Source organism: Mirounga angustirostris, unplaced genomic scaffold (genome assembly GCF_029215605.1).
Source record: "Mirounga angustirostris isolate CCGP_5_RB_7025 unplaced genomic scaffold, mMirAng1.0.hap1 SCAF_16, whole genome shotgun sequence".
Taxonomy (NCBI): Eukaryota; Metazoa; Chordata; class Mammalia; order Carnivora; family Phocidae; genus Mirounga; species Mirounga angustirostris.
In genome coordinates, this window is record NW_026991724.1 from 55,533,830 (window position 1) to 55,549,698 (window position 15,869).

At 43.4% G+C, this 15,869-nt stretch overlaps 2 protein-coding genes across 17 annotated transcripts in view; both read right to left on the reverse strand.

The window, feature by feature from the left end:
• Positions 1–1,615, reverse strand: part of LOC123840925 (KRAB domain-containing protein 5-like) — a 91,094-nt gene extending 89,479 nt beyond the window's left edge. Inside the window, exon 1 of the mRNA XM_064581878.1 lies at positions 1,543–1,615. Coding sequence (XP_064437948.1) covers positions 1,543–1,557 — 15 coding nt within the window. The 5' untranslated portion in view covers positions 1,558–1,615. The remainder of the gene's footprint in view (positions 1–1,542) is intronic.
• LOC123856141 (KRAB domain-containing protein 5-like) overlaps positions 1–15,869 on the reverse strand; it is a 119,853-nt gene that overhangs the window by 3,120 nt on the left and 100,864 nt on the right. For 2 of the 16 annotated variants that reach the window (XM_064581865.1, XM_064581866.1), the window contains exon 5: positions 1,543–1,615. The exons of 2 other annotated variants lie outside the window; for them this stretch is intronic. In XM_064581865.1, the coding sequence (XP_064437935.1) occupies positions 1,566–1,615 (50 nt within the window). In that variant the 3' untranslated portion in view covers positions 1,543–1,565. Of the gene's footprint in view, positions 1–1,542; positions 1,616–1,707; positions 1,837–7,415; positions 7,566–9,353; positions 9,373–12,582; positions 12,621–13,993; positions 15,366–15,869 lie in introns of those variants that run through there. 12 more of the 16 variants (XM_064581852.1, XM_064581846.1, XM_064581847.1 and 9 more) reach the window with 12 other exon arrangements.

A 15,869-nucleotide genomic window follows, 5' to 3' on the forward strand; every position in this document is an offset into this window, starting at 1 on the left:
CTACCACTTTACCCTCTTGTGTCTGAGATTCATTCTTCCGTTCCGCCAGTCAAGAACCCTGCAACAGTGTGTTCTTTTTTTTTTTTTAATTTCTATTCATTTATTTGAGAGAGAGAGAACGAGAGAGAGCACATGAGAGGGGGGAGGGTCAGAGGGAGAAGCAGACTCCCCGCTGAGCAGGGAGCCCGATGCGGGACTCGATCCAGGGACTCCAGGATCATGACCTGAGCCGAAGGCAGTCGCTTAACCGACTGAGCCACCCAGGCGCCCAACAGTGTGTTCTTTGTAGAGGCCACTTTTAGGCAAACAGGCTTGAGCGCTGGAATGGGGAAAGGGCCGGTGACTATCTGCCTGAACACGGACAGGCCCATCAGGCCACCCACCCCGAAATATCCATCGGCCCTAACTAACCAATGGGCTACTTACAACCGGGTTCAGTTCCCCAAATAGGAAAGATTCCATCTGTCCCCGTACCTCCTCATCTTCCCCCTTTAAAAATAGGCCCCACCCACTAACTTCTTGCAGACAGCCTCTCTTCTACTGTCCTGTCCCCACTCCCTTGCTGTGTATTCAATGAACTTCTAGCTCCTTTGTTCTGCCTCAGGCATATTCTCTTACTTCTGCAACCGGCCCACACCGGATCATCACCCTACATTTGAGGGCCCCCATCCGATCAAGAGATGCCACATTCTTGTAGCCCCTAAACAGTAAATCAGAATGTCAATTAACTTAGGAGAATACAGTTGATTTACGCAAACTTCAATCACCTATACTTTCCCTGTCCTGTGATATCTAGGATATTTTAGATACAGTACCTTTCCCACAGTCTAAAGGGTATAATCCTGGCCCTTTTTTTTTTTCAGAGAATATTCCAAGTTATTTTGGGCCTCATATCCACTGTGTTTATTTGTGCATTTTCTTACTCCTAGTCTACATAGAGCTGATAAAGCTTCCAGATGGGACCTAAATAAGACCATCCACCTTCACTGATATCGCAGGACCAGACCCTTTTCAGCAATACGAATCTTTAACTCCACACCTTCCCCGTGGATCTGTCACCAAGGGAGTCTTTTCAATACTGGTGGGCAGGTCTTTCATTCATTGTAACAACTGTTGATGGCCTACTGGAAGCCAGGTTGGAGAGAAGGGATAGAAGGCTCTGGCTTATAGAGAAGAAGTGTTCTAAAGACCTAATCTTGAGTATCATTTCTGAAAAGGTTTAAAAATTAGGTGTAAACATGGGCGCCTGGGTGGCTCAGTTGGTTGGGCGACTGCCTTCGGCTCGGGTCATGATCCCAGGGTCCTGGGATCGAGTCCCACGTCGGGCTCCCGGCTCAGCGGGGAGCCTGCTTCTCCCTCTGGCCCTCTCCTCTCTCATGCTGTTTCTCGCTCGCTCGCTCTCTAATAAATAAAAAAAAAAATTAGGTGTAAACATAAAGCAGAAACATCAGAACTAGAAAAATCCGTATTTGCAATTTCTAAATGTGAGGAATTTCAGGAGAAAAAGATGACAGGGCCTCTGAACTCAGGCGCAAAGCTTACCTGAGAACTGGCCATTTCTTCTTTCACTTCCTCCTTTGGAGTTCTTCAGAAGAGAGTCCAGGAGAAATCACAGCTGCATCGGGAGAAAATGCTTTTAAAGCCACCAACAGAGCCTCTTCACCTGTAAACTGCTCACCTGCAGGCAGGATTTTGAAATGCAGAAAAGTTCCAATTTCCTAGCCTTTTGTGTCAGGAGCTATTCAGAAACAATGAATTCCTCCTTGGAGACCAATCTTCGAATTTTTCCTTCTCTGCTTTCAGGGCGCCTCCCCAACCAGACACACACAACTTCTGCTGGAGCAGAAAGAAAGAAGAAAAGTGTGACGCATGGACCTGAAGCTTCCAGATTCACGTACAGGAGACCATGTTACTCCTCCCTGAGCCAAAGCCTACACTCAGCTGTCTTCTATTCATGGGAAGCCCTCCAATTAACCCTGGCTGCACCTAGAATCGCCTGGAGCATTTAATTCAAACAACACTGTTGTTCCCACCCACACGGCTTGACAGAATCTGGGCTGGGGGGCACCGGATATGATCCTTTCTTAAAACTCACACATGATCCTATTGGGAAGCATTTGGGGAGGTGACCAGGCAAAAAGCAATAATCGAGGCCATGTTTGATATTCCGATTTAATCCATGCCTTGTCCACTGATCAGAGTTTCTGGAGATTTACACTTTCTCCCTCTTTCTGCTACACGGAGGGAGACAGTCTTACAAATGGAGTTTTCCCCTGGAAATGCCAATGTCTCTTACAAAATAACCAGACTAGGTTTCAGAGCTTTTTCTTTGCTGTTTCCTTTTTTTTTTTTTAAGTTTTTATTTACTTATTTGAGAGAGAGAGAAAACACAAGGAGGGGGAGTAGCAGAGGGAGAGGGAGAAGCTGACTCCCCACTGAGCATGGAACCCATTGCGGGTTCGGTCCTGAGCCAAAGACAGGCGCTTAAGCGACTGACCCACCCAGGCACTCCTGTCTGCTCTTTCTCTCAAATACCCAGCCTAGGGGCGCCTGGGTGGCTCAGCGGGTTGGGCGGCTGCCTTGGGCTCAGGTCATGATCCCGGAGTCCCCGGATTGAGTCCCGCGTCGGGCTCCCTGTTCAGTGGGGAGTCTGCTGCTTCCTCTGACGCTCTCCCTTCTCATGTTCTCTCTCACTCTCTCTCTCTCAAATAAATAAAATCTTTAAAGGAAAAAAAAAAAAACCCAGCCTAAAATAATCCTTATGCTAAAGAGACATATTTTGGGGTGACAAAATGTGCTCCTTCAGTAGGTAAATATTTTTTTCTTTTTTATTTATTTATTTATTTATTTATTTTGACAGAGAGAGACACAGCGAGAGAGGGCACACAAGCAGGGGGAGTGGGAGAGGGAGAAGCAGGTTCCCCGCTGAGCAGGGAGCCCATGCAGGGCTCGATCCCAGGACCCTGGGATCATGACCCGAGTGGAAGGCAGATGCTTAACGACTGAGCCACCCAGGCGCCCCGGTAAATATTTATTTTCATAACTACCTGCAACACAGTTTTCCAAAGTGAATGTACATTTTTTGATTCCATCAGCAATATATGAGAATTCTAATTCCTCAACACTCTCTCTGAAATTTGGTGTTAACCTTTTTATTTTATCCATTCTAGAAAATATTGAGTGGTTTCGCATGGTAAAATATGAAGTGATCTTCCTACAGTTGTCCTGGTGACTATTTGAAAGCGCTTGAAAACATAAAGTTGAACAAAAATCAAATTGGCTACATTAAAACATCAGCAGGGGCGCCTGGGTGGCTCAGTTGGTTAAGCGACTGCCTTCGGCTCAGGTCATGATCCTGGAGTCCCTGGATCGAGTCCCGCGTCGGGCTCCCTGCTGAGCAGGGAGTCTGCTTCTCCCTCTGACTTCCCCTCTCTCATGCTCTCTCTCAAATAAATAAACAAAATCTTAAAAAAAAAAAAAAAAAAAGGAAAGAAAGCCTTGGGACTGAACTCTCTTGCACAAGCTTCCCCTGGGGGACCAGTACATATCCTGCAAGCACCTCCTTAATATCTATAGGTAGCAGCCCTGAGTCTGCACTCAATCAAAAAGTGTTACAGATTACTCTGTTCCCCTTTTTACTGATTAGCTGTCCTAAGGTTCCTTTAAAAGTCTTTGGGCTGGGCAGAAACATTAGAGTTGGCTTCTGGACAAGACTCCCACCTTTTTCCCAAGTGGCCAGCCTCCTGAAGAAACCTCATATTCCTTTCTAATTAAAACTCATGCCTTGTGTATTGGCTTTTCATGAGACTGGCAGCCAGGGTGTTTCGGTAACAAAATTGTCATGGGATTGTTGAGTACACCCATCAGGAAATAATTATTGAGATGTTTTATGGTGCAGCGTAGTAAGTTTATTCAAGAAGCATGGGACAGGACCTAAGGGCAGAAAGAGCTCCACGTTGGCTCTATGAAGCTGGTGGTTACATGCTTAGTGCTCAAGAGACAGGGGTCATGTAGGGAGTATTAGATCTTTTTTTTCTTTCAAGATCTTATTTATTTCTTTGAGAGAAAGAGAGAGAGCTGGGGGGGGAGGAGCAGAGGGAGAGGGACAAGCAGACTCCATTCTGAGCACAGGCCTAATGAGGGGGCTGTCAATCCAAGGACCCTGAGATCATGACGTGAGCAGAAATCAAGAGTCAGATGCTCAACCCACTGAGCCACCCAGGTGCCCCAATCATAAACTTTTTTTTCAAATTTCTACTCATAAAACTACTTCTACAATATTTCTCTGGCGCTTATCATTCAGTTTGATATTAACTATGGGTGAGATATACGGGCAGTCTTGAGACCCTTTAAGGATGTACCAACCAGCACATATTTGATCCTTCTCAAAACTATGCAGGCTATAGGTCAGCCTTCTGGGTTAAAGGCGAATATTTTTCTGTTTCTATCTCTCATCATTTCACCAATGACCAATTTTTAGTCCTTCAATTTTTAAGGTTGTTGAAAGATGAAGGGCTCATCTTCTGTAACTTCTTCAGGGTGACAGGGGTTGTAGACATGTCCCTACATGTGGACCGAAATTTGTCACTATCTGTCCCTACATGTAACTATTACAGAAGGCCATTCTTGTAGAATCCAGAGGGGACACTGGGATGAATTTGTTTTGAGCTGTAAACATCATCTGTTCGGCTGGGTGAAAGAGACAGGAACTGCCTGCATATACCTCAACAATGGAAGGGAACAAAGCAAAAGAAAGAACACATTACAATTATTACTGTAATGAAAAATCGGAAGAGCAGTGAGAAGACCCTTTAGGGTGACCATAATCCACCTCTCCACCAGAAATTTAATCAATCAATAAGTGACAGTGTAGGGAGAAAGAGAGACAAATCAAGAAACAGAGGCTTAACCAGAGAGAACAACCTTCGGGTTACCAGAGGAAAGGTGAGTGGGCGGAAGGCTTAAATAGGGGAGGGGAATTAAGGAATGCACCTGTCCTGATGAGCATCGGGTGATGTATGGAATTGTGGAATCCTTATATTGTACATCTGAAACTAAGAAAACATTGTGTGTTAACTGACTGGAATTAAAATCTTAAAAAGTCAAAAAAAAAGAAAAAGAACAAGTAAAAGTGGTGGCAATCCATGAAAATACTGATGTATCTTTATAATAACCAAAAGCCACAAGTAGAGAATATTAGTTCATGTGGTTCAAATAAAGAAAACTTCCCAGATAGCAGGAGAGGTTAGCTAACTCTTTCCTAAAGGGCATTGAAATGTACATTGGCATTTCTTGATAATTACTTCAGGCCTGAAAATTATGGAAATTATTACACCTACGTCATTATATCAGAACAAGAATGCTTCTTGAATGCTTAAATCTGTATTTTGAACAAGGATCCCACAGTGGATTTGAAATGCTTAACTTAGTCTCTGTGTGATCTAAATAAATTTTAATGAATAGTGAGGTGCCTGGGTGACTCAGTCGATTAAGCAACTGCCTTTGGCTCAGGTCATGATCCTGGGGTCCTGGGGTCCTGGGGTCAGGTCATGATCCTGGGGTTCCCTGCTCAGCATGGAGTCTGCTTCTCCCTCTGCCCCTGCCTCAGCTCATTTTCTCTGTCTGTCTTGCAAAAATAAATAATTACAAGGGGGGGGGAAGAATGCTTCTTGAATGCTTATAATTTTTATTTTGAACAAGGATCCCTCAATGGATTTGAAATGCATAACTTAGTCTATGTGTGATCTGAATGTATTTTGATGAATAGAATATAATGCTTTCTAATGTGTTAACACTGATATGTAATGAATGATGTATTATCCGGCCACCAGTAATTACCTACCTCACCTTATTTAAGAATGTAGACCACATACAGTATCTATCACCACTTGGTAACAGAGTGACATAATACAACTAGTAATCCGTTTTCTCAGTGGCCTCACACTTTGTATGATATAGTTATATTTCCCACAGTTTATCTGTTGTGTCGTTTTCTCCTCCTTGGAACTCTTGGGACATCAGGATAGATATATTACAGATTATATCAGGGGTATTATTGGCAGTTTAGGTAAACTCCTCCATGATGGTGCTACTTGGCATCCATTCTGTGTAGTCAGGTGGTTTGCAGGGGACTTGAACTGACACAAGACATTCTCACTAGGGCATCCCCTAAACAACGCCCTGCAGAGTTACAAGTCAATATAACTTCTTAAACTGACACCTCAACCACTGCCCTTGTGAACGACCATCTCCCCTGGCACCTTAGGTATTCCCCATGTGCACACTTTAGAGAAGATCCCCGCAGAGATTACCTATCTGTTTTAGTGACAATGGCTCAATCTGGACTCCCGAGCATTCCACCCATGGATCCTAATAAAGGATTGAGCCCCATGTCATAATGGAGGGGTTCCTTTGATGCTTAAATGAAGTGAATATATACACATGGCAGTACCTGGGGTGTAAGAGATACCCCTTGAGTAGGAGGAAAATATTCCAACATGAGGCAAGGCATGAGGGAGAAAAATTCCAGGAAGAAGAATTGCTTGAATTCTGCATGTAGAGAGGACACCTGTTTCCAGGTTGCCTACCTGACTCTGAATACAGAAAGATACATTGTATTTCTTTTATTTTTTTAATTATCCCCAGTTCCTCTGCATCTCCTCAATTTCATTCCTAACTCCATATTCATCTCAGACAATTTTTTGCTTGTGTTGTGTCTGGAGTGTTTGCACTGACCTCTTAACTGAGATTAGAGGGATGCAAGGCCAGTGGGCCACAGATTAATTCAGATATTAAGCCCTGAGAGGGATGTGAAAATAGGTAAAACATGATGATGGAACACTCCCTTGAGAGAGAGATAAGACCTATTGCAAGCACCCCTGGAGAACCCTTTTGAAATGTTGGGAGGGAACTGGAGAGAGCCTGTATTCACTCCAAAGTCCAAGCCAGCTCCTAATGGAGTTATCTGATAAAGAAACGTAATGGAAATGGAGACTTGGCCACTAGGATGAGTTTCTGAGGATCAGGGAATTCCTATTTTTCTTCATGATTGAACTGCATTCCTGGGTGTTACTGACAAGCAGATGCTGTTGGATGACTGAGATTACTGACCTTCCTCAGGCCTAGACTGGTGGCAGGGGATAGTGAGGAGGTATGAGATGATGGAAATGCTGTAGACAATTGCTTTAATATGTCACATGGCAGAGTAGATGTTGGAGATGAAGAAACCTTCGGGACACTGTAATAGGCAGGATCAGCAAGGCATGGGCTGTGGTTCTACAAAGTACTAGTATCCCAGGTGTATAACCCCAATGTAGGTTTGATCCACTATAGATGGGTGATCTTCCAGGGGCTGATTCATAGCTGACAGGTACCTCCCCCATTTCCACTTACCCCATGATAGGGTTGGTAATCACCTGGTCTGGGCTCTGTGCTTGTTACCGATTAGTGGAGTCCCGGATCAGCGTTCAGAGACAGTGAGCATCTCTGCTTCAACGAGTCCACCAATTTTTGGCCAGAAATCACCATGGTCTTTCACAGCCCTTGCTGTTCTTACACGCATCCTGCTAGGAGTGGAAATAGGATTTCTATCAGGTGTGGCATCCGGTGCAACGAAGTTGGATAACAGGTTAATCACACTGAACATTATTACAATTGAAATATAATAATCCATTTCAGGGGCGCCTGGCTGGCTCAGTCAGTTAATCGTCTGCCTTTGCCTCAGGTCTTGATCCCAGGGTCCTGGGATCCAGCCCCACATCAGGCTCTCTAATCAGTGGGGAGACTGCTTCACCCTCTGCCCCTCCCCCTGCTTGTGTTCCATCTCTCTCTCACTTTCTCTCTCTATCAAATAAATGTTTAAAAATAATAAAAATCCATTTCATTTTGTAGCTGTGAGCTTGTGTTCAGCTATACTAAGAAAGAGTAATACTTATAGAAAATACGATGTATATTTTATTTTAGGTTCACATGAATATGTAGGAAGCCCATGTCTGATAAAATGACTTAGACATCATGTGGGTTACACTCTTTTTTTGTTTTGTTTTTGCTCTGGTATTATCCATATGCAGCCTTGTGCTCATCTTTCATCTCTCATGGCCCCGAAATGGCTGTCCCACCACTAGGTACCAAACCATGATCTCAGGGCTGTGAGATCGATTCCACAGTGAGCTCTGTGCTCACCTGGGAGTCTACTTGAGATTCACACCCTCCGTCCCTCCCCCAGCATGCATTCTTTCCCGCACTCTCTCTCTCAAATCAGTAAATAAATAAAATCTTTTTTTTAAATGTAGAATATGCTTAACCCAGATGCACAAAGATTTCATTTTGTATGCAACTAGAATGCTAATTCTGAGGTAGGCAGGTACAGATGTTCGAACCTACACTTGTGTTATTAAGGGCTTTATGGAAAAATTTGGAGGGAGTAATAATTTTCCTTTAACATTCAAGATTATTTTATCTGGACTAAATTTCAAATTGACTAAGAAATATTACAGGAGAAACAAATCCTAAACTATAATTACATGCACCCAAACCCCATAATGAAAGTGAGATCCATAGAAATAACTAATGCAGATTGTTTTTATGCTTTTTAGAAAAAGAGAAAATACATCTGTGAGGATTTGACAAAATAAGGAAAACCTCTTTGGGCCTTCAAATAGTATGGAATTCTGAACGGAATTTGGGTAGTGGTAGTAAAGTAGTGAAAAGTAACAAGGTTTGTTCATGCAGACTTCTCAGCTCTAAATTCCCTATCCCTGGTGATAAGAATACCTCTTTACCTTTCTGTGCAGGAAAAGTTTCTATTACTTGGCACACTGAGTTCCTCCTCTCTGGAGACAAATGGGGGTCAGAGTGTTGTTTGTGCATTGGCTCCTTCTTAAGTAGCTTTTATTTCAGAACATTCAATATGACATGGGGCACATATTAGGGCAGCCTACCATTGTCCCCAACACAAACTCAGAAGGATGAACTGACAATCCACCATAGCAGGGAGATCAGAAGCCTAGAACCCTCGCCGTCCATGGCCCTGCCCAGATCCAACATCTTCTGAAGATTTTCCAGGTCTGGCCCCACTCTGGGCTCCCCCCTCACTGAACAAATTAAAGGAGATCAAAATTTTGTTTGGCTGCTTATTCCCAGTCTAAATGTTAGGTGCTCACTTTTTGATGAAACCCCCACAGATACATGGGAGCAGAGAACTGCATGTTTTGGTGCCTAAATTTCTGTCTTTCTTATTAAAGTCAGTGCTTCTTGTGCGTATGCATTCAGCACCTTATTTTCCATTTACAAACATTCAGTTATTGCTAATCGTTTATAAACAGTAAATATCCATAGATATTGTGACGTTATACCTTGAAAATGATTTCACCTCTTGGATGTCGAGCCAAAGGATACCACCAAGCCAAAAAAGAGGAAAAGACAGGTTTTACTTGCAACAAGTAAAGAGAACACCAGGGACATTTCCCAAACTAGCTCTCCAAACAACAAAACTGGGTGAATGTTGGGCGCCTGGGTGGCTCAGTTGGTTAAGCGACTGCCTTCGGCTCAGGTCATGATCCTGGAGTCCCGGGATCGAGTCCCACGTCGGGCTCCCTGCTCGGCGGGGAGTCTGCTTCTCCCTCTCCCGCTCCCCCCTCTTGTGCTCTCTCACTCTCAAATAAATAAATAAAATCTTTAAAAAACAAAACAAAACTGGGTGAATGTTAAGCTAAGGGCACATTCGTATTTATCAAGGGGCCTGGCAAAGGATCTTTCAGTATAAAATCAGTCAAACATCCTCCTAAATGGACAGAGTCTAGGTCCTAGTTGATTGAAGTCACAGGACCTGCAAGGGTGGCCATCATGAGTTCTCTGGCTCCTGCAGTCGGTTACTTGGGTGCTCCTAGGGCTTTAATTCCCACCAAATCCACTGGAGACTCTGTATTGAGGCAGTCTCTACTTTGGAAACAGCAGTGCCAGGTTTACCACGGATTTATTGTCTCTGATATGGTTAGACTATCTCCTGGCCTGGTAGTGGCTGTTTGTTTTTACATTCTTTTGCTGCCATGCATTACTTGTGTTTATTTTTCTGCAATTTTGACATATTGCAGGACATTCACCGAACAGGTACTTGGGGAGATAGCGCCGGCGTAGAGCCTAAAATAGACAGAGGGCTAAAGTGACTTCTCTTCAGTTAAGAAATCTTTGTCTTGTCTTCCTTTTCCTGTGGGCCCTTAGCCTTATCTGCCTTCAAAATGATTACCAAAAATCAAGCTAATGAACACACCCATCACTCCATATAGTTAAGATTTTTGTGTGGTGAGAATGCTTTAGATGCGTTCTTTCTTTCTTCTCTTTTATTTTTTTTTATTTTTTAAAAGATTTTATTTATTTATTTGACAGAGAGAGAGAGACAGCGAAAGAGGGAATACAAACAGGGGGAGTGGGAGAGGGAGAAGCAGGCTTCCCGCGGAGCAGGGAGCCCGATGCGGGGCTCGATCCCAGGACCCGGGGATCATGACCTGAGCCGAAGGCAGACGCTTAACCGACTGAGCCACCCAGGCACCCCTCTTTCTTCTTTTTTTAAAAAAGATTTTATTAATTTAATTTAGGGAGAGAACATGAGTGGGGAGGGGGGCAGAGGAAGAGTGAGAGGGAAAGGGGGAGAATCCCAAGCACAGTCTGGCCACATGAGGATCCATCTCATGACCCTGAGATCGTGACCTGAGCCAAAACCACAAGCCTGACAGTTAACCGGCTAAGCCACCCAGACACCCTTTAGATGCATTCTGCTAGCAAATTTCAAGTGCACAATACATTAGCTATGGTCACTGTGCCTTACAATAGAACTCCAGTATTTATTCATCCTATATAAGTGAGCCTTGTTATATTTAACATTAAAAATAGAGACTGCCAGGGCGCCTGGGTGGCTCAGTTGGTTAAGCGACTGCCTTTGGCTCAGGTCATGATCCTGGGGTCCTGGGATCGAGCCCCGCATCGGGCTCCCTGCTCTGCGGGAAGCCTGCTTCTCCCTCTCTCACTCCCCCTGCTTGTGTTCCTTCTCTCGCTGTGTCTCTCTCTGTCAAATAAATAAATAAAATCTTTAAAAAAAAATAAAATAAAATAGAGACTGCCAGTCATTTTTCCACCAAAAGATGGGTTTACTCAGGAATAAGGAGAATTATAATTAGGAACATACAAGCTGTGCTAAAACCAAAGGCAAGTCCAGGGAACAAATAAGGGGCATGCTTTTTCGAGGAGATACGGGGTAAGTTGAGAAGTCCGTTACAAATAAAAGTCCTTTGTAATAAAAGGGTAGTTTGAAGGATGGTGGGTCTTCACTGGTGAGGCTGCTGCCTGGGAGCCATAAGAAAAGCATCTCTTCCTCTGGCTGGAATAGTCCACTATAATCTACTTCCAAGGTCACGCTTGTATAAGGTCGAGACCTTCCCTTCTGGTTGACTATGAGTGATAAGGCCTGAGAGCCCCCCCTGCTGACACCTCCTGACTCCATTTTAGTCAGGGTTCCATTTACTAACTCAATCACCTTTTGACCAACATCTCAACATTTCCTTCATTCCCGGGCGCCTGGGTGGCTCAGTCGGTTAAGCGACTGCCTTCGGCTCAGGTCGTGATCCTGGAGTCCCGGGATCGAGTCCCGCATCGGGCTCCCTGCTCGGCGGGGAGCCTGCTTCTCCCTCTGACCCTCCTCCCTCTCGTGCTCTCTGTCTCTCATTCTCTCTCTCGCAAATAAATAAAATCTTTAAAAAACAAAAACATTTCCTTCACTCTCACTTGATGGCAGCAAACATTCTAATCTTCACTTTGATGGTGTTAACTTTTTTCTTTTAGATTCCATGTGATTTCATACAGTATTTTTTTTTTCTGGGTGTGGTTTATTTAAATCAACCGAATATCCTCCATTTCGTGTGGGCCAAGTTCAGGCTGCTCCGTGATGGGTCACTTTGGCAGAAAAATTATTTTGACTTAAAAACCAATCAAAATCCAGCGGATTCAGGAAAAGTCTCTTCCACCCCTCACCCCCCACTACCTAAAAAGAATTTAGAGAGAGAACCTGCCCTAGGATGAGAGCTATCCCCATATGTAACTACATTATGATATAAACTAGGTTTGAGAAACAGGGAGGAAAGTTCTCTATAGCCTATTGTTTTTGAGTGGCCCAGAGAGTATTTGTTTACCAAATATTTCCTCTTTTTCTTCTTCCTGTGAATTGCATTTTTTCCCTTGAAGTGCCCAGACTTCTACCTTGTTCTTTTTCCTTCTTCTCTTCTCCTCATAGACATATATACCTTACTTTGCCCGTCTTTGCAACTTTCCCATCTGTGTGGAGTATCCATATGTACAGTTTAAATTTGATTTTCCTGTTTTCTCATGCCAATTTTTTAGTCAACAATGAGAACTTCCTCTTATGTTTCAGTTCATGCTTTTGTATAATCTTCCAATTGATATTTAGCTTCTATTTTATACAATCAACATTTAGAAAGAAAAAGAAACAGAAAGGCAGGGCCCAGCATTTACATTGTCAGAGAAAATGTGAGATACTTAGTACCAAGTCCTAAAGTATTATGAGGATTAACTCACCTACATGTTCCTGAGGTCCCAGCACAGCACCATGGATCCTATGTGTGTGCACAGAGTAAAAGTCAATAAATACTGCATTAATAATGTATCTATGTTATTTTCCAAATACAGACATTCTCAGACTATAACTGTTCCAAGCACTATAATGGCTACATATGTCTAACTCACTGACCTATGCTCTCTACTTTAAGGCTTGACTAATTGTAGCTTCTTTGAGATTTCAACTGACCTCTGATGCTAGGGAAACCAGGAACCCAATGTTTCTAAAAGATCAAGCTTCACCATGCTAGAAAGTAGCCTTCCCTGAGTCCAGAGAGTCTCCTTGACATCATATTGGGAATGATGAAGCCCTGTAGCACTGCTTCCCCTGCATATTAATGCTCACTACTTCTGTGTGCCTCCCCCTTAAACACTTCCTGCATGGTCTCTGACTTTGTAGATTAACTGTGGACGTGAATCTACCACGTTGCCCATTGGCCAGCCTCCCGAACAAAGCAACTTTTCCTTTCCAACTGTGAAAATTAGTCATGAGACACTTGTAAAATGGAGGATTTTGGTGGGAGAAGCTCTCCTGCCCTCCCATTGGCAGTCAGTTGCAGATCCAACAGGAAAGGATGGACTTGATCTTATATGGACTTGATCTTGCTTATGGATACTAGTTCTCTATTCAGCCGAAGGAGGAGACACTTATGTTTGAGAAATACTTTCCCTCCTCATGGGCATTTGAACATAAATGGACTGATTTAATGAGAAGTAATTTAGAACTTCAGTGGCCATTACTGGATTCTCTGATGTTTCCAAAAGGGACTTTTATCAAAGATGAGTTGGACAACCATGGTTCTAAAATTGACAAAACTAAATGGGTTTCTACTTTTTGTTTTTAAAGATTTTTATTTATTTATTTGACAGAGAGAGACAGCGAGAGAGGGAACACAAGCAAGGGGAGTGGGAGAGGGAGAAGCAGGCTCCCCGCTGAGCAGAGAGCCCGATGCAGGGCTCTATCCCTGGATCCCGGGATCATGACCTGAGCCAAAGGCAGACGCTTAACGACTGAGCCACCCAGGAGCCCCTAAATGGGTTTCTATTTTAATTGGTATTTTGAAGGTTTCAACCCCTATAAAGAATGTGATATTTCCAAAAAAAAATTTAAAAAGAATGTAATATTTCCTCATTACAACATATCATTTTTCCAATAAATAAGGTAAGCAGATAATTACAAAGATGAAAAGGCAGATAATTACAAAGATGAAAAAAGCAAATGGGGCGCTTGGGTGGCTCAGTCAGTTAAGCATCTGCCTTCGGCTCAGGTCGTGATCCTGGGGCCTTGGGATCGAGCCCCAGATCGAGCAGGGAGCCTGCTTCTCCCTCTCCCTCTGCTGCTCCCACTGCTTGTTCTGTCTCTCTTTGTCAAATAAATGCATAAAATCTTAAAAAAGAAAAGAAAAGAAAAGAAAAAAGCCAATGTAAAGAATTTGCTGAACTTTAATTTTTGCTCAGACTTCCCTTGACATCAGAGTACACATACTTGTGGAGAAACCCAACAAATGCAGACAATATGGCAAAGCCTTTAAACAGAATGACAACCTAAGTAAACACCTGTGTATGCACACTGGGAGAAACTTTAAAAATGGAAAGAATGGGGGCGCCTGGGTGGCTCAGTCGGTTAAGCGTCTGCCTTCGGCTCAGGTCATGATCCCAGCGTCCTGGGCTCGAGCCCCACGTCAGTCTTCCTGCTCGGCGGGAGCCTGCTTCTCCCTCTCCTCCCGGCTTGTGCTCTCTCTCGCTAGCTCTGTCACTATCTGTCTCTCTCTCTCAAATAAATAAATAAAATCTTTAAAAAAAAAAAAGTAAAGAATGCGGCAAACCCTTGTCTGGATTTCAAGCCTTCCTTGACAGAAGACAATACACGCAGGGGAGAAACCCTACAAGTGTAGAGAATGTGGTAATGTCTTTACCCTGAACTTAACACTTACTCAACATCAGAGACTGCATAATAAATGCAGATAAACTTGTTTTAAATATACATTTTGGGGAAAAAAACAAGTTTATAAAGGTGTAATAAAAATGGCAATCTCTGTAATGAAAAAAGAAATCCAAATAAATTTCAGAGATTCACAGCAGAATGTACTAAGCCTATATCACTTTTTTTTTTATATATATACCACTTTTTAAAACATTAACCTGGTCCAGATTTTTTTTTTAAAGATTTTATTTATTTATTTGAGAGAGAGAATGAGATAAAGAGAGAGAGCATGAGAGGGGGGAGGGTCAGAGAGAGATGCAGACTCCCCGCTAAGCAGGGAGCCCGATGCGGGACTCGATCCCGGGACTCCAGGATCATGACCTGAGCCGAAGGCAGTCGCTTAACCAACTGAGCCACCCAGGCGCCCAACCTGGTCCAGATTTTTAGTGGAAACTTGCAGCATTCTACATCTTATGGATTTTTTTTCCTTTACACCAATGGAACCAGGGTGAGTTTGAGAGGTTTTTCTCAGTCATCTGAATGTGGCCACCTGTTGGTCATAATTTCTAAGTGGAATCCCAGAAACCTTGGCAGCTTTAAACATTTTCTCCATGGTTTTGGACTGAGACTTCTTTTCTAGTTTCAACGAGAGTCCAGAGGTGTTTCCATTGACAGCTGTGGCCCCTTGAGTGGCTTCTAGGCTATTATCATCAGTCCTAGGACTCCAGACGGGCAAAGCATTAAGCTACTGTCCCACGTTCCATTGGCCCCTCCGGTATCCTGTGCGGGATTCCACACGAGCTGGTAAATATCACAGTTCCTATGTATGTACAAGGCAAAAACAACAGATACTTCACAAACATTACAGGCTTTGGATCCTGTTCTCATACACCCTGGGAGGAACACATAGACTTACTCTGTACAGAATTCAGACGTACCACAGATGTTTTGTGTTTAGGGCTCATCATCGTTGTCATTCTGCACATGTACAAGCTGAGGGGCCAACACTATCATAGAAAAAATATCTCACCTAAATCCTCTCTGAGAGAACGGCTGTGACCCCAAGCATTCTTGTCCTTGGGAACACCTTTGGAATTTTTTTTTTTTTAAAGATTTTATTTATTTATTCATGAGAGACAGAGAGAGAGAGAAGCAGAGGGAGAAGCAGGCTCCCAAGGAGCAGAGAGCCCGGTGCGGGACTCGATCCCAGGATGCTGGGATCATAACCTGAGCCGAAGGCAGACGCTTAACCATCTGAGCCACCTTCCAGGTGCCCGCACCTTTGGAAATTTTTATATCCTCTCTGCCATCATTGTAATTTTTC